We start from the raw sequence: 20546 nt of genomic DNA, 5'->3' as shown, positions 1-20546 counted from the left end.
AGAATTTCCTTGTCGTGAAGCAATTTCTTCCTTACCAAGGATAACAAAACTGCAAGAATGTGACGGATGTTAATTGATGCTCTGATTACTGGTGATGTTTTGATATCCTTCAGTTTCGGTATTAATCCACTCGTCGTTTCTTCAGGGAATCTTCATGTATGTCACCAACAGGCACGAGTTTGGACACATTCTCTCCGTGGCAAACTGTCACACTGGTAGCCTCCACAATGACCTCTGGCAGATCTCTGAAAACCAACAGGTACGTTAATGGGAGGGACTCGAAGAAAGAGTTTGGCAGGGCGCAGTCATTTGACTCTCATATGGAATAATGGGACTGGCTGGTGAATGTTGTGGCTGGTTTAATATTGATCCCCCATAAATTGTGGGCCTGAGTCCTTAAGACCAGTAACTTTTAGCTCGGGTAGTCGGTTTCCAGCAGGACCTATTGTTGAGAGAAATGGGGAACAAGTGTATGGAACTTGTGGCCACTTGGAGAACAGGACCATAGAGAAAGAAACAATAGAGTTTGGAGCATTGAGCTGTAATTATTGTAATATTTAGGTAATTTCTTTTTAAAGATGCAATTTAAAATGAATTTTGTGAAAATGGATAATGTTTGCAAGCATCTTCCTCCTGCATTGGATGTGCTCATGATGTAGCCACACACTAAGAGCACACTGACCTAGGTCAGTAAATCTCAGAAGGAGCAGTGGGCAGGGCACAGGAGACACGGCGTCCCTCTCACCTCTCTTTCTGTGACGTTGCAGGATTGGGAGGAAAAGTACATTCATTCCAACTGGAGCAAAACCTTCAGAGAGAAAATCTTCTTACAGGTAAGAAGACTGAAGTTTTTGCAAAGTGTGGTGTAAGGAGTCCAGATTGGGAACTCTTCCCATTCCAATCGAGCTGATAAAGTAATTGGAAGCTACTGACACTGTGAAGGAAGCCATGCACACTGACAGAGATGGAAGACCTTCATTGCTGAGGGGAGAGAGAGAGAGAGAGAGAAGAAAAATGAATTAACTGTAAAGTGTGATCTGCTCTGGAGAAACTGAGTTCAATGTAAGTCCCTGTTGCCCATTTGCTCCAACATTGATACTTTACATCTTCTCTCCCACCTCCACAGTTTATCACATTGCAAACATAGTTTCATTCTGGTCTTCATAAAATTCAGTACAGCACGATGATAGTGTGCAAAGCTTTGGTGTAGCAGTAGTCTCCATCAGCATGTGTTATCATTAACCTGTGTAGTGCTGCGTTTACATTCCAACGTTGAAGAGACTGCCCGGCGTCCACCAACTACAAATGCTGAATAGCCATTGATATTCCACACGTTTTGGAATCAATGTGGATGGTAATGTGGAAGTTGCAGCAAGGCAAGGGTTAAAATAATTTGCAGGCAAGGGTAGTTCACAAATAATGTGCAGTAGAGCGAGGCATAGCTTTGAAGAGCATCGCTTCCCTTTGCACTGTTTGGGGCCAGAAAAGTTCAACATATCAAGACAAAGATGAAAATGAAGGATCCCAGAATAAAATTTGCTTTCCTAATTCTGAAATATTATTAGTGTTTCTTCTTCCTCATGTGCTTTGCGCGTTACACGCTTGGGCAATCATGGCTGTCCACATCAAACAATCCTTCGCAACGTCAACGATATCTTGCACACTTAGATCTGTTAGTTCTTTCACAGTGTCCATATATTTTCTTCTTTGCCTTCCTTTCCTGCGTTTCCCAGGCATACGGCCTTGTAATGTAAGCTATTGGTGTTTAGCATGTAGATTTTACTGGTTAGTTAAATTGGTGTTATTGTAGTGTGATTGATTATGCAAATAAGGATTTTAACCACAAGGTTATCAATTTGTCAATATCTGTATCCAATTAGTCAATTGCTGTGTAAAAATGGCATTTCTTTGATCAAACATTTGGTGACATGTGCCACATAATTCTCCTTGTGCACATGTAAATAAAGTGTGATTGAGGAATGAATGCATGTTTTCTAGAGTACAGTTAATCTCCAATGACAGTTGCACAAATCAGAATCAGGTTTAATATCATTGGCATATGTCATGAAATCTGATGACTCTGCAGCAGCAGTACATGATGATAGAAGGAAAAATGTGAGTTATCGTAAGTATATGTGGCCCCCGGTAAGCCTCAGGCTCGCTCAGCTCGCTTTCATCTGGGGGGAGCAGCCTTCAGCCCCGTCAGACTGGGTAATCAAGTTTGTGTGGATGCTGTGTGATGTACCCCACCCCGCCAAATAACAGACAGGACACCATATGCGATTAAAAGATTACACTTTATAGAACTTACTGGAACTATGTAATTAATAGAGATAAAATATAAAAGGAAGGTAAAAGGTGCCAAACTTATCAAAGTTCAACCACTTCGTGCACAACAGTTGGAGCTCAATTAGTGGAGACTTCTTTCCGCCATTCGATCCCCTCCGACCCCCTCGACCCGCCGCCTGGGACCATCCACGGTGGTCAACCAGATGCTCTACACGAGTCTGTCTTTGTCTCCTCTACTCGCTGAAGACCCTGGGCTTCGGACTCCCGCTCGGGGTCCATCCGCCGCCCAGCTTACAGCATCGTGTCTCCTCTCCCTGTCCCCATCGCGCCTTCCGCCTCAAAGCCTGCGAAAAACAATAGCTTACAGACACACAAGAAAGAATAACATCTATCCCAATTGGTTAGCAAATGAATACGATTTTCTTATCAGTAATTTTAACCCAAACAAGCTGTGAGAGGGAAGCACTTTCTCAGCAGTTAACGTAACAAAGAAGCCATTTTTATTAGCCTTACCAGTAACATAAAAGAAGAAACCCCTTGCATATATATAATACTAAGTTGTTAAATGAAATAAGTAGCGCAAAAATAAAAATAAAGAAAAAGTAGTGAGGTGGTGTTCATGGGTTCAATGTCCATTCAGAAATCGGATAGCAGAGAGGAAGAAGCTGTTTCTGAATCGTTGAGTGTGTGCCTTCAGGCTTCTGTACCTCCACTGAGGAAAGGACATGTCCTGGGTGATGGGGGTCCTTAATGCTGGATGCCACCTTTTTGAGGCATTGCTGTTTGAAGATGTCCTGGATACCATGGAGGCTAGTGTCCATGATGGAACTGACTAGGATTACAACTTTCTGCAGCTTATTTTGATCCTATGCAGTAGCCCTCCTCCCTCGCCCCTATATCAGCCAGTTAGAACGCTCTCCACACTACATCGGTAGAAATTTGCGAGTGTCCTTCTTAGTTTCAAACCAAATCTCCTCAAACTCCTAATGAAATATAGCCTTCCTTGCTGCTGCATCGATATGTTGGGCCCAGGATAGATCCTCAGAGATATTGATACCCAGGAACTTGAAATTGCTCACTCTTTCCACTTCTGATCTCTTTATGAGGATTGTTGTGTGTTCCCTTTCTGAAGCCCACAGTCAGTTCTTTGGTTTTACTGACGCTGAGTGCAAGGTTGTTGCTGTGACACCGCTCAACTAGCTGATCTATCTCGCTCCTGTACACCCTCTTGTCACTATCTCAGATTCTGCCAACAATAGTTATGTCATCAGCAAATTTATAGATGGCGTTTGAGCTACACCCAGCCACACAGTCATGGGTGTAAATACTCTCGCCACAATGAAGTCTTGTCAATACCATCCAGTTCTGTACCGTAGTGAAGAGAGGATTAATAAATGGGCAATGGAGTGGGTGCCGTGGGCATGAGGATACATTCACCTGTATGGTACAGATTCAAAGCAGTACACTTGTTTCACGATGTTTTACAGCCTTGTCCAGATGTTTACTGGTTCCCTATTTTTACTGACCGAGCCTGCGATGACCTCGTTGAGGAGATGGAAAATTACGGGCAATGGTCAACCGGAGGCAATGAGGTCAGTGAAACAACAATCAAGGATGAGGTGACTGAGAGTATCTGAACATGACTGCGAAATGTTTCCAATGTCATTTTCATCTCTGTCCTAGGACGTACGTATTCAGGGTGGATATGAAAATGTGCCAACGATCGACATTCACATGAATCAGATTGGATATGAGAAACAATGGCAGAAGTTTTTAAGAGAGTACATTGCACCTTTAACAGAAAAGTTCTACCCAGGATACTACACCAAGGTCAGTTTTATCTGCCCTATTGTGGTCCACCTTTTGGGTTGGGTGCTTGTTTGCTGCTCCAACACTTGGGTGACATTGCCATCAGAGTATCATTCTGTTTAAACGCAGAAAGCAACCATATTACTGAATATCGACCGTCAAGTTAAAATTTGCAACTGAAATTAGGGTTGCAGAAGAGGTTAGAACTGCAGCATAGAGATCGCAGATGGTTGGTAGGGAGGAGATTACAGGGAGTAGGGGAGGAATAAAATCAAAATGGAGTGCGCAAGCAGTGTTAGGATGTTAATACTGACGTCTTGTTGAACCTGGTACTAATAAACATGGGTGAGCAGAACTCAGTACAGTGGATAAACTGGCATGTGGAGAGTGGAAGAGGGGAGGCTGGCCCAGGAGGATATTTGGAATATTCTGGAACTAAGAAGGATGTGATCAAGTTTCATCAAGAGAGCTGAGGCAGAGCCTGTCATGGAGGTGAAAGTAGGGTTAGTATTGTGGTCCAAAGTTAATCTTAGATCAACTATTGACTTGGTTGCCATGTCTCTGCTTCAGTCTGGTAGACGGCTGGGATCTCCAATGAGGGATGACATTGTGGTAGGAATTGAAGACAGTGGCTTTGGTCTTCTCAGTATTCTTAACCCTAAAGATGTTGTTTAGCTGCCGGTTCCGAGGCCAGATTCAGGTGATCAGAAATGCCCAGGCCCATGTTGGAAAGGACATATTGGTTTCAGAGGCTGTACTCTCCCTGTAACGGTTGGGGTGGTGGGGATCGATAGGTATGAAGATCTTGCATCCTCTTATAGGAAGAAGAGATGTCAGGAGTTTAGTTGTGGGGGTTCAGATTGGAGAAGAAATATTGAGAGCTTTTACATTGATGGGGCAGAAGGGATTGGGTGTGATAGAAAGAGGAATTGTGTCCAGAATTAGTTAATGGGCTGGAAATGGGAGATTGAGGCCTCTTGTTAAACCCTGCATGGATTATGGAGGCAGGAATTCGGGAGTCAGGGATTGAAGGTTCAAGGTGGTAGGCCTTGAGTAGATGCAGAGGCGGGATAGTGATTTGGAGGGGGAAGGCTTGATTGTGGGAATGGTAGAAGGATGAAAGCTCTGTATGGGATTAAGTCCAGCTTGTTTTAGATATGCCCGACAGTGGTTAGTCTTGGGACAATATCGTCCAAGCTCACTCCCCACCCCCCCAGTTCTCCAAATGGAGATTGACATATCCAATACATCTCTGATGTGGAATTCACATTGGAGACAGAAAGGTGCTCTCACGCAGAAATGGCCTGGGGTGACATGAAACAACTTGGTAACGATTGTTACCAAATTCACCTGAAAAGAATGGGATTAAGTGATTGAATTTCTAGGCAGACGTGCTTTCAGGTTGCAGAGGGGAGGCATGTGGGAACAAGCGTGAGATTAAAAGTTTCTTGGAAAGCAGATCGGTAAGTGATCTCTCCAGATGACACAGCATCACCAGGCTTAATGATAAAGCCTGCCTGAAACTGTAAACATAGAGATGGCGATAAGTGAGGAGGTGCTTGTTCCAGGAGAGCCTGGGATTATCAAGTCAATCAGCACCCGAGGGTATGAACTGCAGAATTGAGGCAGGGACATATAAATCTGTTTAAAGTTCCTGATCTTCCTCTTAAATGGTGTTTGTTTATAAATCTTGACTATTGGACTGACTAACATGCAGCAAAATAATTTCATTTTCAGTCTGCCTGTGACCCCAATTTTACTTATCGGGCATTTTACATACAGGCTGGGATGTTGAGGCCCAAGTTGAAAGAAAAGAAATCGGGTGTTTTAATCATAAAATGCCTGATCTAGCCAGCCTTTCCTTCAAAATTTTTAGAACTAGTGAGAAAATAGTTGATAAGAAATGGAAGAAACATTTCAATACTGCTGAGGCTTTTCATTCTGGTTTTCTGCTGTGGATCAAGAGATTCACTTTCAATCATCTGGAGTACCCAGTCAGTTAAAAGAATGATCAAAATCTCTTCTCTGCGCGCGTGCTCACGTGCACACATAAACACACATTCTTTTCTCTATTTCCCAAGAGTATGTAAAGGGTGGTGATCTTCTGACCTTTCCCACTAGCTCTGATGGAAAGTACTTGTGAACTTCTGGCCCGTGCCCAGGTTGGACTCGATTCTGGTGCATTCTGCATGGATGATTGTAGTTTGTTAGCATTCTCAGCAGTGGAATAGAGAACAGAAGAGAAAACATCTGTGGGTCTGAGCAGAGGAGACAGTGGGAAAGTAGTTGTGAAAATAATAAAGAAATCTATGGCCAGACTATTCCAGTTTAGTATTACACTGAACTAGTAAATTTATAAACTTGCAATTAAGGACAGAGATCAAAAGGACTCAATAAAAGCCTATTATAAATTAATAATAAAACTGTTATAACTGATGATTGTTGTCACCATGGTTACTAATGTTGGTTTTGTTTCTCCCATGTTAAACTTTTGCTCTCAGGCCAACTCGTTTCTGAACTTTGTAGTGAGATACAAACCTGAGGAGCAGCCCTCGCTTGAACCTCATCACGATGCCTCAACCTTCACTGTTAACGTAGCTCTAAACAGGGCAGGAGTTGATTATGAGGTAAAACCAGTTCAGTCTCACTGGAATACGTCAGGAGGAGTTGCCTGAGATGCTGGAGGAACCTGAGACCTAGGTACAGGAGAGGTGCAAGGCCCGGGCTGTCATGACAATGGAGATAGCTGAGGCCCAGGTGCAGACACAACCTGGGAGCACAGGGCTTTGTAAGATGAGATTTAGTTCTTTCTAACCAGTACCCGCTCTTTAATGGATGCTGCATGATATTGCTTCACACCCCTCTTCTTTCTTGCAGGCATTGTTTGACCTGGCCTTTGTAGTTAGATATAAACCTGATGAACAGCCATCTTTAATGCCACATCATGACGCTTCTACTTTTACTGTAAACATTGCGCTCAACAAGGTTGGAGTTGACTATCAGGTAAGTTGTAAGTTGATGCTAGGGATGGACCAATCTGATCACTCTGTACGAGTAAGGAGCATGTGTCATGGGTTGCTCGACAGGAGCCGGCACTAGGACTTGAAGCATGGCTCTGATAGTTACACTGACATTTATTGTGTGGCTCCCTGCAAAGTTCTCAAATCAGTATTAAACTGATTCTCCCTCTTTGTTCTGGTCTTGCATGTTTAACTTTCCGAGGATGTGTTTGAGCTGTGGAATGTACCAAATTCAACGAATGCATGGTTTTCCTAATCATTAATGTTCAGTGAGGACTGATGTTTGATTGTCCAACTAATGAGTGTCTTTAATACACTGGGAAAGCTAAGGACATGTCATGATTCAGGTTTAGACCATTAACGGTATAATGCTGGTAAACAGTCAATTGATAATGCATACCCCTTGATTTTCATAGGTAATTGTTAATATTTATTTGTGACACCCTCAATCTTCCCCACAGGGTGAACTGACTCACAACTCCTGTAACCAACTATGAGTTTTTTGATGTTGGGTTCTGACACCGAATGCGTCCGTGCAGCCACATATGTTATCTGTGAAAATAACATCATTTTGTGACCTTTTTACTTGTAATGTGTAATTCATTTGCAGAACTTCCTCTTCCATCCAGTTCTGCCCTTTTTCTGCCCTCTTGCATCTCCTACCACAATCCGGGTGGACTAAAGTTGATCAGATGAACTTCGCCCTTCTCCTTCCAGGATGATACGGATTGTGAGGACTGAAATGAATAAAGTATTTCTGGTTTTCATTCCAATATTAACAACTGTTATTTGATGTGGAATAGTTAGGGAGTTAACTTTTGCCTTTCGAAGAGGATGACAGCTGTGATCTGTCCATATGACCCTTGGTGTGTCCCTGTCATTGTACCTGAACTTTGGGATGGCCCTCTAATTATCCTTTCAAGTTAACTGAGGGATTACTGCAGGCAAATACTTTCACCATGCAAACAGCCAGCATCCCCAAGGAAATAAAATATGACACTCCAGTTATAAGAAAACATGAAAAAAAGGATGAGGTTCACTTCTGTGAGCCAGAAGACAAAGAATTCTAAATTGAAGGTCAACTCCTCCATGTTACTTTGGAAATTGCTGATCTGTTTAATAACTTACTTATGAGGATGCTTTTCAATTTCAGTGACATTCTGAAGGGCAATGTTCTTTTATAGCTTTTGAAAGCTGCAAGTATCTGAAACATGAAGAGGGAATGTGCTGAGTTCATGGTTGGGTGGTGTTGTGTTAGGAAAGGCCAACGTTGCTCATCTGATCTTTCCACGAATTTTCACCATGTTGGGAAGAAGTTCCGCTACTCATTGATATTTCTAAGGCTGATAAAATAACACTGATTCATCTTTAAGGAGAAATTTGACTCACAAGGTGGAATTACTATTCTGCCTCCAATTCAGACCAGTGTAGCTGAAGATCCTGCCTCCCTTCAGCCAACTATTTCCTACATCACCATTTTTACCTGTGGATATCTGTTCATGATGATTGTTAATTTATTAATTGCCTACATTTTTATTGAGAATAATTGTATTAAGGGTCCAAATACACATTTCCTCAGGTTTTCCTCTTGCTATTTGACTTCAGCCAGTTAGACTGCATCCAGATTTTATTCTGGCCTGCCCGGTGTTACCTTACAGAACTAACTCAGTGTACAAGTTAGTTCTGTAAGGTTCTGAGTGTACATTTTACTGTGTGTACACTGCGTACCGCAGGACTGATCGTCCTAGCAGTGTATAACAGGAGTCAACACTGGTACATTTCTTGTTATGTTTCCTTATCCCCTGTCTGTAACCAAGGTACTTTTAGCAGTACACCAGTTTCAGTGACACCTGATCATTGTGCATTTTGCATTTGTTCCTAAGTGGTGGACGTTGCTATTGAAACTAAAATGATCGTTCTGTCTTTTTCAGGGAGGTGGCTGCAGGTTCCTCAGGTATAACTGTTCCATTCAAGCGCCTCGGAAGGGCTGGGCCCTCATGCACCCAGGAAGACTGACGCATTACCATGAGGGTCTTCCAACCACCAGTGGAACACGATACATTGCTGTCTCTTTTGTTGACCCTTAAAAATGCTTAGCGCCTAATTGCATGCAGTGGAAGCTGTTACGATGTCAGTTTGCAACAAACTTCAACCTATTGTTCTTTAAGGTATTACAGCATGGACAGTTCATGTCCCTGCTCTGTATATAGTGGTTAATAAATTTCTCTAGGTGCTATGTTCTAAGGGGTAGTTATATGCAGGTGCATTTGCCAGTTGTGAAGGTCCAGATCTGAATAATAATAATCAAATCCCAGGAAAGTGACATGTAACACAGATAGTCCACATCCGATAGTAACCCGACAGTATATGATAAGACCATAAGATATAGGAGCAGAATTAGTCTATTTGGCCCATCGAATCTGCTCTGCCATTTCATCATGGCTGATCCAATTTTTCTCTTGTCCAATCTCCTGTCTTCTCCCCATATCCCTCCATACCCTGACCAATCAAGGATCTTGAATTAAGATCAATGATGTAGGAATTCCGGAGTCTACCACATCCCATTACTTATCATAGGGGTGGTAACCAGGAGATCCTGGAGGTATGAGATTACTCCATCCAATTATAACCAAAGAGTATGTAATCATGGAGCCTGGGTCCATGCCATCATATAATAATCAGTGAGTTTCTAACTTGGAGATCCTGGAGGTACACAACTCCACCATCCCATCATAACCGGAGGATATTATCTAGCAGTTCTGGAGGCGTAGGCCAACTTTTGCATAGTAACTAGCAGATCTGAATCCAATAGATGCTGGAGGTACCGATGCCATGAGTTCATCCCATTTTGGTTTGAGTTGAGGGAGGGTTGGGATCAGTAGTAATGGAGCAGTCAGATTTTAGCTCTGCATCAGTCCTGCGTTTCAGTCCCCAGTCTATGCTGCTGAACTTAATGTGGTTGGAGTGAACGAGGAGTGAATGTAGTTGGCTTTGATTGTGTGATTACAAGACATGCTTGTGGACCATGGCATGACAGGATATCATTAGCTGTGATATTTCACTTTTCCTGCTGATGTTTGTACTCTTACCATCCATGGAGCAGCAACCCAGGAAATGGGATAGCAAACCAAAAGATTTGATTATTATGATTCGCAGAAGGGGTTGGGCAGTGGATCTGCTTGTGCATTGCACTTACTTTGCGAATAACTGGTAGCAAAGTTTGATTAAGCCAGTAGTACAAGAAATCATGAACTACCTCTTCACATAAATTTTGCAAGGATCACAAACATTACAGCCACTGCTGCAAAGTGTTAAAAGAAATAATTGCTTGTGAAATGAAGGTTAGATGTGCATGGAGAAAGGCCAAGAAGGTAATTTGGTTCTCTTTCTGTGTAAACTGCCAAGCACCCTGTTAACAATCTGTCATTAGGTTTTTGGTGTTTACTGCCTCTAGATTCTCTGAACTATTGTTCAGCATTAGTACGTTTAGAGAATATTTCAAGCGTTGTGCATACACTATCAAATATTGTTTTTGCCTGCCAATCTCTAGCCTTGGTTTCATTTATTACAGTCGAAGACTCGTCAATCATTATTACCTTCTTTTCATTTTTGTTTCTGAAACCTCCCATCACAGAAATCAGTGGTTTCACCTCTAAGCAGAAGATAAGTGTTGAAGGTGTAGTTTCAGACTCCCCGCTTTGCACTGAAATGCTAACACTAGTGTTCTGCTGCGCTGAGAGCTTCAGTATTCATCCAGTTTTATTAGCTGTGCTGGCAAAGCAGTTTATGGGAGTTAGTAAGAATTATAACGTCATTGGAAAACTTACAAATAAATGGAGACAGAAACAAATTGGATGGGGAAGCTGTGAAGAGCGGAGGTGTTTGAACGCGTAAAAACCGACAGTCTTTAGGACTTCCCTCCAAATATCAGATTTTCTTGTTTCCATTTGTAGAGTATTTCAACTGAGACTTTTTACAGGATTGAGAAATGTAGGAGGCTTAAGCACCAGCCCTGGAAGTTGAAATAATTTGTCTTCAGCAGGTTATAAAAATTGGCCGTGCACCCAAATCTCCGCAATAACAAAATCCCCTGATGTTTAGGGTGGGTAGGTTCTTTCCAGGGAAATGAACAGAGGAAAACAGGTGGAAAGGAAAATCTGATAAATTGTGAGGCCCTAATCGTCATTCATATAATGTCAAAATAAAAACTTTTATAGTAAAACATATTTGCTATTTGTGTTTTCTAAAAGTTGTTCTGTATGTTTGCGATTGATTGGAGTGATTGGCAATGAAGTGCTGTTTGGCCTTTGTGAGCATGTTAATATTAGCTTAGAGATGGGAAGAACTGAAAATGAGAAACTGGTATGCAGAGGTTTAGTGAGAGAAACTAGTTCTCATTAGGCAGTGTAGAGGTTACTGCTGCTGAAATCACTTGCTTAGCAATTGAATTTAATTAAAAAGGAATTTTTAAAGTGCACCATTTGATTTGGCAATAGTTGTACTTAGAGCATTCGTCACAGACTGATTACAAGAAGATTTCAGCTGTAGTTCAGAATCAGAATCACTTTTAATGTCACCAGCACGTCGTGAAATTTGTTGTCTTCGCAGCAGCAGTATAATGCAATACATAATAACAGGAAAAAATGTGAATTACAGTAAGTATATACATTAAATAGATAAATATAAAGTAGTGAGGTAGTGTTCATGGGTTCAATGTCCATTTAGAAATCTGTTGACAGACGGGAAGAAGCTGTTCCTGAATTGTTGAGTATGTGCCTTCAGGCTTCTGTACCTCCTTCCTGATGGTGGCAATGAGAACAGGGTATGTCCTGGGTGATGGGGGCACTTAATGATGGACGCCACCTTTTTGAGGCACAGATGTCCTGGGTACTATGGAGGCTGGTGCCCATGACGGACCTGGCTAAGTTTACAACTTTACAACTCTCTGCCGCTTACTTCGATTCTGTGCAGTAGCACGAACAGCACCCCCCACCTCCCCATCCCAGACGGTGATGCATCTTGTCACAATGCTCTCCACGGTACATCTATGGAAATTTGTGAGTGTCTTTGGTGACGGAGCAAATCTTCTCAAACTCCTAATGAAATACAGCTACACATATCAAAGTTGCTGGTGAACGCAGCAGGCCAGGCAGCATCTCTAGGAAGAGGTACATTCGACGTTTCGGGCCGAGACCCTTCGTCAGGACTAACTGAAGGAAGATCTAGTAAGAGATTTGAAAGTGGGAGGGGGAAGAGGGAGATCCAAAATGATAGGAGAAGACAGGAGGGGGAGGGATGGAGCCAAGAGCTGGACAGGTGATTGGCAAAAGGGATATGAGAGGATCATGGAACAGGAGGCCCAGGGAGAAGGAAAAGGGGGAAGGGGGAAAACCCAGAGGATGGGCAAGGGGTATAGTCAGAGAGACAGAGGGAGAAAGAATGTGTGTATATAAATAAATAACGGATGGGGTACGAGGGGGGGGTGGGGCATTAGCGGAAGTTTGAGAAGTCGATGTTCATGCCATCAGGTTGGAGGCTACCCAGACGGAATATAAGGTGTTGTTCCTCCAACCTGAGTGTGGCTTCATCTTTGCAGTAGAGGAGGCTGTGGATAGACGTATCAGAATGGGAATGGGATGTGGAATTAAAATGTGTGGCCACTGGGAGATCCTGCTTTCTCTGGCGGACAGAGTGTAGATGTTCAGCAAACAATCTCCCAGTCTGTGTCGGGTCTTGCCAATATATAGAAGGCCACATTGGGAGCACCGGACGCAGTATATCACCCCAGCCGACTCACAGGTGAAGTGTCGCCTCACCTAGAATGAAATACAGCTGCGGCTGTGCCTTCTTTATAGCTGCATCGATATGCTGGGCCCAGGATAGATCCTCAGAAATGTTGACACCTAGGAACTTGAAATTGCTCAAAAAGGCAATTCAGTGTGAAGACAGAGACACAATCAGATTCACGACAGCTGTGGCAGGGTGTGCATCCCATTACTTCCTGTAAAGTGAAGCCTAACATAAATGGAAATGATACTTCACTCCCGGATGAGATCAACACCTTTCATGCACACTTCGAGAGGGAGAACAACACTACACCTATGCATGCCCCCCGCCCCCCCGGCATCCATCGACCTGGTGATCTGCCTTGGAGGTGGACGTTAGAATATCCTGTAAGAGGGTGAACCCTTGCAAGAACATCAGGTCCCGCAGGTGTACCTGGTAGGAAACTGAAAATCTCTGCTGACCAGCTGGCTGGCGTGTTCAAGGACATCTTCAAGCTCACACTGCTGTAGTTGAAGGTTCCCACTTGCTTCAAAAGGACGTCATACCAGTGCCTATGAAAAGCCTCAAGCTGCCTCCAGGACTATTGTAGGGTAGCATTCACATCTACCGTGATAATGGGTTTTGGGAGATGGGTCATGGATAGAATTAACTCCTGTCCGAGCAAGGACCTAAATCCGCTGCAGTTTGCCTTCCACCATGATTGGTCTACAATAGATGCATCCTCACTGGCTCTCCACTCAGCTTCGGAGAACCTAGACAACAGCAAAACATGCATCAGGCTGCCGTTTATTGATTACATCTCAGCTCCATCCATCCCCTCAGTACTAATCAATAAGCTTCAAAACCTGGGCCTCTGTACCTCTGTCTGCAGCTGGATCCCTGACTTCCTCATCGGGAGACCACAGTCAGTGCAGATCAGTAATAACACCTCCTCCTCGCTGACGATCAACAGGCTCACCTCAAAACGCGTGCTTAGCCCACTGCTCTACTCTCTCTAGATTCATGACTATGTGGCTAGGCACAGCTTAAGTGCCAAGTATAAATTCACCAAACGACACTGTTGTTGGCAGATTCTCAGGTGGTGACAAGGGGGTGCGCAGGAGTGAGATTAACCTGCTATCTGGTGGCACAAAGACGACCTTGTGCTCAACGTCAGCAAGTGCAAGGAATTGATTGTAGACCAGAAAGGGAAAGCCGAGGGAACGCACCCAGTCCTCGTTGAGGGTCCAGCAGTGGAAAAGCTGAACAGCTTCAAATTCCTGGGCATCAGCGTCTCAGAGGATTCATCCTGGGCCCGACACTGAAGAATTCATGAAGAAGGCAAGCTAGTTGGAGTTTTTGTAATCATCAAAGACTCTTGCAAATTTCTACAGGCGTACAGTGGAGAGCATTTTGATTGGTTTCCTGGTGTGTCTGTCAGTAGGGCGGGGGGGGTGACTCCAATGGCAGGATCAGAAGAAGGCTGTAGACTCAGTCACCTCCATCACGGGCACAAACCTTCTCGCCATTGAAGACATCTTCAAGAGTTGGTGCTTCAAGAAGGCAGCATCCATAATTAAGCTCCCTCACTATTCAAGACATGCCCTCTCCGAACATGGTGGGTGCCTGGGGTGGTGATAGAGGTAGACACATTAGATTAGGTTAGATTAGATTCAACTTTATTGTCATTGTGCCGAGTACAGATACAAAGCCAGAGAGTGGTGGAAATATGGAATGCTCTGCCCCAGAAGGCTGTGGAGGCCAAGTCTCTGGATGCTTTCAAGAAAGAGATGGATAGAGCTCTTAAAGATAGAGGAATCAAAGGTCATGGGGATAAGGCAGGAACTGGATACTGATTGTGGATGATCAGCCATGATCACAGTGAATGGTGGTGCTGGTTCAAAAGGCTGAATGGCCTACTCCTGCACCTATTGTCTATTGTCTATAAAGTCAATGAAATGCATTTAGCATCTGACCAGAAATGCAAAAAATAGTGTTATTTACAAAATAACTGCGAATAAAAAAGTGCTACAGCACACAAATATAAAAGTACTGAGACAGTATAATACAGATGCAATACTGCTTAGCGCTGTGATGAGAGGTTCAGCAGGGAAGAAGCTCTTCCTGTGCCTGCTGGTGCGGGAGTGGAGGCTCCTGTAGCGCCTACCGGATGGGAGGAGAGCGATAAGACCATGGTTAGGGTGAGATGCATCCCTTATAATGCTTTTTGCCCTGCCTGGGCAGCATTTATGGTAGATGTTCTCAATGGTGGGCTATTGGATGCTGATAATCTGCTGGGCAGTTTTCACCACACGCTGGAGTGCTTTGTGGTCTGATACGGGACAATTGCCATACCACACTGAGATGCAGTTGGTGAGTATGCTCTCAGTGGTACAGTGGTAAAAGTCCGTCAGTATCCTGGGACAGAGGTGAGCTTTCTTGATGCTCTGCAGGAAATAAAGGCGCTGTTGCACCTTTTTGATCAGGATGGAGGAGTTCAGGGACCAGGTGAGATCCTTGGAAATGTGGACACCATGGAAATTGAAGCTTGATACACGCTCCACTACAGTTCCGTTGATGTAGATGGGGGCGTGAGTGTGGCTCCTAGCATGCCTGAAGTCCACAATGACCTCCTTGGTCTTCTGGGTGTTAGGGGCCAGATTGTTGTCGGCACACCACGCGGCCAGGTGCCAGACCTCGTCCCTGTAGGCCGTCTCGTCATCCCCTCTGATCAGACCAACCACCGTGGTGTCCACATGAGGTACTTTCAAGGGATGTTTAGATAGGCACACAAATGTGAGGAAAGTGAAAGGGTATGGATATTATGTAGGCTGAAGAGATTTGTTGGCCTTTTGATTGCTAATTTAATTGGTTCAGCACAACATTGTGGGCCGAAGGGCCTGTTCCTGTATTGTACTATACTGTACTAATTTACTACCATCAGGGAGAAGGTATAGGAGCCTGAGGAGCCACATGTAACAACTTAGGAACATTTTTCTCCCCAACCATCAGATTTCTGAATGATTTCTGAAGCCTTGAACATTACCTCATTATTTCTCTTTAGCACTACTTATTCATTGGTGGGATTTAAGATAATGTTAAGTCTTTCACCAGACCGCAATTTCAAAACAATAGTTCATGGTGTATATCAGAGATAATAAACCTGTTTCATTTATCTGACTCATCTTTTCCACTATGAGCTCATTCAACTTGCCTTCCAACTAACTTTGGGGCAGAGATCATAGAGTCAGGAATAAGTCAATAGAATTGTACTGCATGGAAACAGGCCACTGGGCCCAATGTGCCCATGCTGACCAGTGAGAAAGCTTGCTATTAAATCCATCTCCCAGTACTTGGTTCATAGCTTTCTGTACCTAAGTGAATCAAATGTTCATCAAGACACTCATTAAATGCTGTCGGTGACCCAGTTTCAACCCCTCTCAGGGTGAAGGCGGTCACCCTCATATCGCCTCTAAATTTCTTCCTGTTTTTTGTAAACATGCTGTATACCCTCTGATTTTATCTGCCTCTGACACTTGATAAAGGGTACACTGTAGTCTACCCGTTCTCCATCGATCACGTCCTCTCTAAACCCTTTCCACTCCAGGGAGAACAACCCTAACTTTACTTGTTTCTCTCATAACTGAACTGATCCTGGGCAATATTCTGGTGAATCCTCTCTGCAATTCCCAGAGCTTTCCTGTGGTGTAGTGATTAGAACTGCACTTAGTACTCCAGACGAAGTCTAACCAGGGCTTTATAAAGTTGGAGCATGACCTCTGCACAGGATCGAAATAAGCTGCAGAAAGTTGGGAACTCAGTCAGCTCCATCCTGGGCACTAGCCTCCCCAGCATCCAAGTTGTCTTCAAGGAACGATGTCTCAAAAAGACGACATCCGTTATTAAGGATCCCCACCACTCAGGGCATGCCCTCTTCTCATTGCTACCATCAGGAAGGAGGTACAGGAGCCTGAAGGCACACACTCAGCAATTCAGGAACAGCTTCTTCCCCTCTGCCATCCGATTTCTGAATGGACATTGAACCCACAAACACTATCTTACTACTTTTTTTCTCTTTTTGCACTACTGCGATTAGATTATGAGAACACTCAGACCTCTTTTATTGTCATTTAGAAATGTGCATACATGCATTAAGAAATGATACAATGTTCCTCCAGAGTGATATCACAGAAAACAGGACAAACCAAAAACTAACACTGACAGAACCACATAATTATAACATATAGTTACAGCAGTGCAAAACAATACCATAATTTGATAAAGAACAGACCATGGGCACGGTAAAAAAAAGTCTCAAGTCCCGATCGACTCCCAAGTCCCCAATAGCAGGCGGCAAAAGGGAGAACCTCCCTGCCATAAACCTCCAGGCACCGACAACTGCCGATGCCTTGAAAACAGCCGACCACAGCCGACACCGAGTCCATCCATCCGAAAACTTCGAGCCTCCGACCAGCCCCTCTGATGCAGCCTCCCGAGCGCCATCCTCTGCCAAGCGCCTTCAACCTAGCCCCGGCCGCCGAAACAAGCAAAGCCGAGGATTCGGGGCCTTCTGCTCCGGAGATTCCGGTTACCACACAGTAGCAGCGGCAGCGAAGCGGGCATTTCAGAAGTTTCTCCAGATGTTCCTCCGTGCTCTCACGTCTGTCTCCATCAAATCAGAATTGTGCACGGTACCCTACTTGACAGATTACAGATATCATTCACCGGAGAGGCCGCGCGCGCTGCCTCGCGTCGCCATCTTCTCCTCCTCCTCGCCTTATTTAACTCAAAAAAATATAATTTACAGTTTTTATTATATATTGCAATGTACTGTTGTCACATAACAACAAATTTCATAACATATGCCGGTGATATTAAACCTGATTCTGATTCTACTTCGGTATTCAATACTCTGATTAATGAAGACCACTATCCTATGCGCCTTCCAACCACATTATCTACCAACTTCAACCAACCAAGTTGCCAACTTCAAGGACCTATCGACTTCTACTCCCAAGTCTCTCTTTCCTCAATTTCCCATAAGACCCATTGTTCACTCTATCTTTCTTAGCCTCATTGGAACTCCCAAAGTGCATCACCTTACATGTGTGGATTAAATTCTATATGCCATTTTTCAGCCCAGTTCACCATCAAGACATCTTCCATTTTGGCAGCAAACTTGGATGTAGCTTGGCAAGACTGATGTGGAACATAGAACATTACAGCACAGAAACAGGCCACTCAGCCCACAATGTTGTGCCGACTAGCTAAAAAGCAAATCAGAAATATCCAAACATTAATTCCTCCTACCTACACATGCTGATATCCCTCCATCTTCCTCATGTTCACGCACCTATCCAGACACCTCTCTAAAGCCTCTAAAGTATTTGCCTCTACCATACCAGGCATCCACCACTCTCCGAGTAAAAAAACTTACCCCTCACATCCCAAGCAACCTACCCCCTCTCACCTTCCATGCATGCCCTCTGGTATTAGACATTTCAATCCTGGGGCACAGATACTCCCTGTCTACTCTATCTATGCCTCTCACAATCTTATAAACCTCTATCAGATCTCCCCTCAGCCTCTGGTGCTCCAGAGAAAACAGCCCAAGTTTATCCAGCCTCTCACGATAGTGGATGCCCTCTAAACCAGGCAGCATCCTGGTAAACCTCTTCTCCACCCTCTCCAAAGCCACAGCATCCTTCCCATAATGGGGCCGCCAGAACTGAATGCAATACTCCAAATTTTGAAATTGATTCAAAGCCATTAAAATTCCAATGAATACCAAATGTGTGTTTTGACTTAATATCTTAATCACTTGCAGCTGGTTCATTCTGTTTCCCAAACCTCACTTGCTGCATTTTTTAAATTCTGCTGAAAAGAGTTGAGCAACACTCATGCCAAACTAATTTCAGGAACTCACCATTTTCCAAGATGTATGAAACAATCCTGAAATCATAAAGTTCAAATAACATAGTGTTATGATTGTATCATTGTATCATGGTATTGCTCACCTCTAACAAATCCCACTGATTTCACCTCTCCAAGAACAAACCCAGATGCTCTTATCTATCCTTACAATGTAATTGAAATTTAAATGTCTCACCCTCCATAAGATACAGGAGCAGAATTGTTTTTTGAACCTCGTTTGAACTCTCCCCAATGTCAGCACATCCTGTCTGAGATAAGGGCACCAAAGCTGCTCATAATACTGCAAGTGACGCTTCACCAGTGCTTTATAAAGCCTCAACATTTCATGCTTCCTTTTATATTCTAATCCTATTGAAATGAATGCCAACATCACATTTGCCTTCCTGACCACAGACTCAACCTGCAAATTAACCTTTCAGGAATCCCGCACAAGGACTTCCAAGTCCCTTTGCACTTCAGATAGTTGAATTTTGACCATTTAGAAAATAGTCTGTTTTTATTTCTCCAGCTAAAGTGCATGACCACACACTTCCCAACACTGTATTCCATCTGCCATTTCTTTGCCCACTCTCCTAATCTATTTAACTTCTTCTGTAGTCCCTCCGCTCCCTCAACATTACCTGCCCCTCCACCTGTTTTCGTTTCATCTGTAACTTTGGCACAAAACCATCAATTCGGTCATCTAAGTCATTTACATATAACGTAAAAAGCGGCCCCAACACTGACACCTGTGGAATACCACAATTCACTGACAGAGAACCAGAAAAGGCCCCCTTTATTCCATTCTTTGTCTCCTGCCTATCAGCCAATGCTCTATCCATGTTAGTATATTTCATAATACCACGAGCTTTTAACCTGTTAAGCAGCTTCATGTGTGGCACCTTGTCAAAGACCTTCTGAAAATTCAAATACACAACATCCACTGATTCTCCTCTGTCTATCCTGCTTGTTACTTCTTCAAAGAATTCCAACAGATTTAGAAACATAGAAACCCTACAGCACAATACAGGCCCTTCGGCCTACAAAGTTGTGCCAAACATGTCCCTACCTTAGAAATTACTAGGGTTACCCATAGCCCTCTATTTTTCTGAGCTCCATGTCTCCATGTACCTATCCAAAAGTCTCTTAAAAGACTCCATCGTATCCGCCTCCACCACCGTTGCCGGCAGCCCATTCCACGCACCCGCCACTCTCTGCATAAAAAACTTACCCCTGACATCTCCTCTGTACTTACTCCCAAGCACCTTAAACCTGTGCTCTCTTGTGGCAGCCATTTCAGCCCTGGGGAAAAAGCCTCTGACTATCCACACTATCCACATTTGTCAGGCAAGATTTTCTCTTAAGGAAACCTTGCTGACTTCAGCCTATTTTATCCTGTGCCTCCAAGTACCCCAAAACTTCATCCTTAACCATTGACCCCAGCATCTTCCCAACCACTGAGGCCAGGCTAACTGGCCTGTAATTTCCTTTCTTCTGCCTCCCTCCCTTCTTGAAGAGAGTGAAAAAGGCAAATGGTATGTTGGCGTTCATAGCAAGAGGATTTGAGTACAGGAGCAGGGAGGTTCTACTGCAGTTGTACAAGGCCTTGGTGAGACCACACTTGGAGTATTGTGTGCAGTTTTTGTCCCCTAATCTGAGGAAAGACATTCTTGCCATAGAGGGAGTACAGAGAAGGTTCACCAGATTGATTCCTGGGATGGCAGGACTTTCATATGAAGAAAGACTGGA

General features: G+C 43.7%; 1 protein-coding gene across 3 annotated transcripts in view; it reads left to right on the top strand.

Annotated features, from left to right (window-relative positions):
* The window catches only part of plod1a (procollagen-lysine, 2-oxoglutarate 5-dioxygenase 1a), a 47156-nt gene extending 35822 nt beyond the window's left edge, over positions 1-11334 (top strand). Inside the window, exons 14-20 of one of the 3 annotated variants that reach the window (XM_063033527.1) lie at positions 146-259; positions 768-833; positions 3777-3881; positions 3973-4119; positions 6600-6725; positions 6976-7101; positions 9050-11334. In XM_063033527.1, coding sequence (XP_062889597.1) covers positions 146-259; positions 768-833; positions 3777-3881; positions 3973-4119; positions 6600-6725; positions 6976-7101; positions 9050-9205 — 840 coding nt within the window. In that variant the 3' untranslated portion in view covers positions 9206-11334. The remainder of the gene's footprint in view (positions 1-145; positions 260-767; positions 834-3776; positions 3882-3972; positions 4120-6599; positions 6726-6975; positions 7102-9049) is intronic. The other 2 variants (XM_063033529.1, XM_063033528.1) reach the window with 2 other exon arrangements.
* The last annotated feature ends 9212 nt before the right edge of the window (positions 11335-20546 follow it).

Source organism: Mobula hypostoma, chromosome 25 (genome assembly GCF_963921235.1).
Source record: "Mobula hypostoma chromosome 25, sMobHyp1.1, whole genome shotgun sequence".
Classification (NCBI taxonomy): Eukaryota; Metazoa; Chordata; class Chondrichthyes; order Myliobatiformes; family Myliobatidae; genus Mobula; species Mobula hypostoma.
This window is presented reverse-complemented; position numbering and strand designations above follow the sequence as displayed.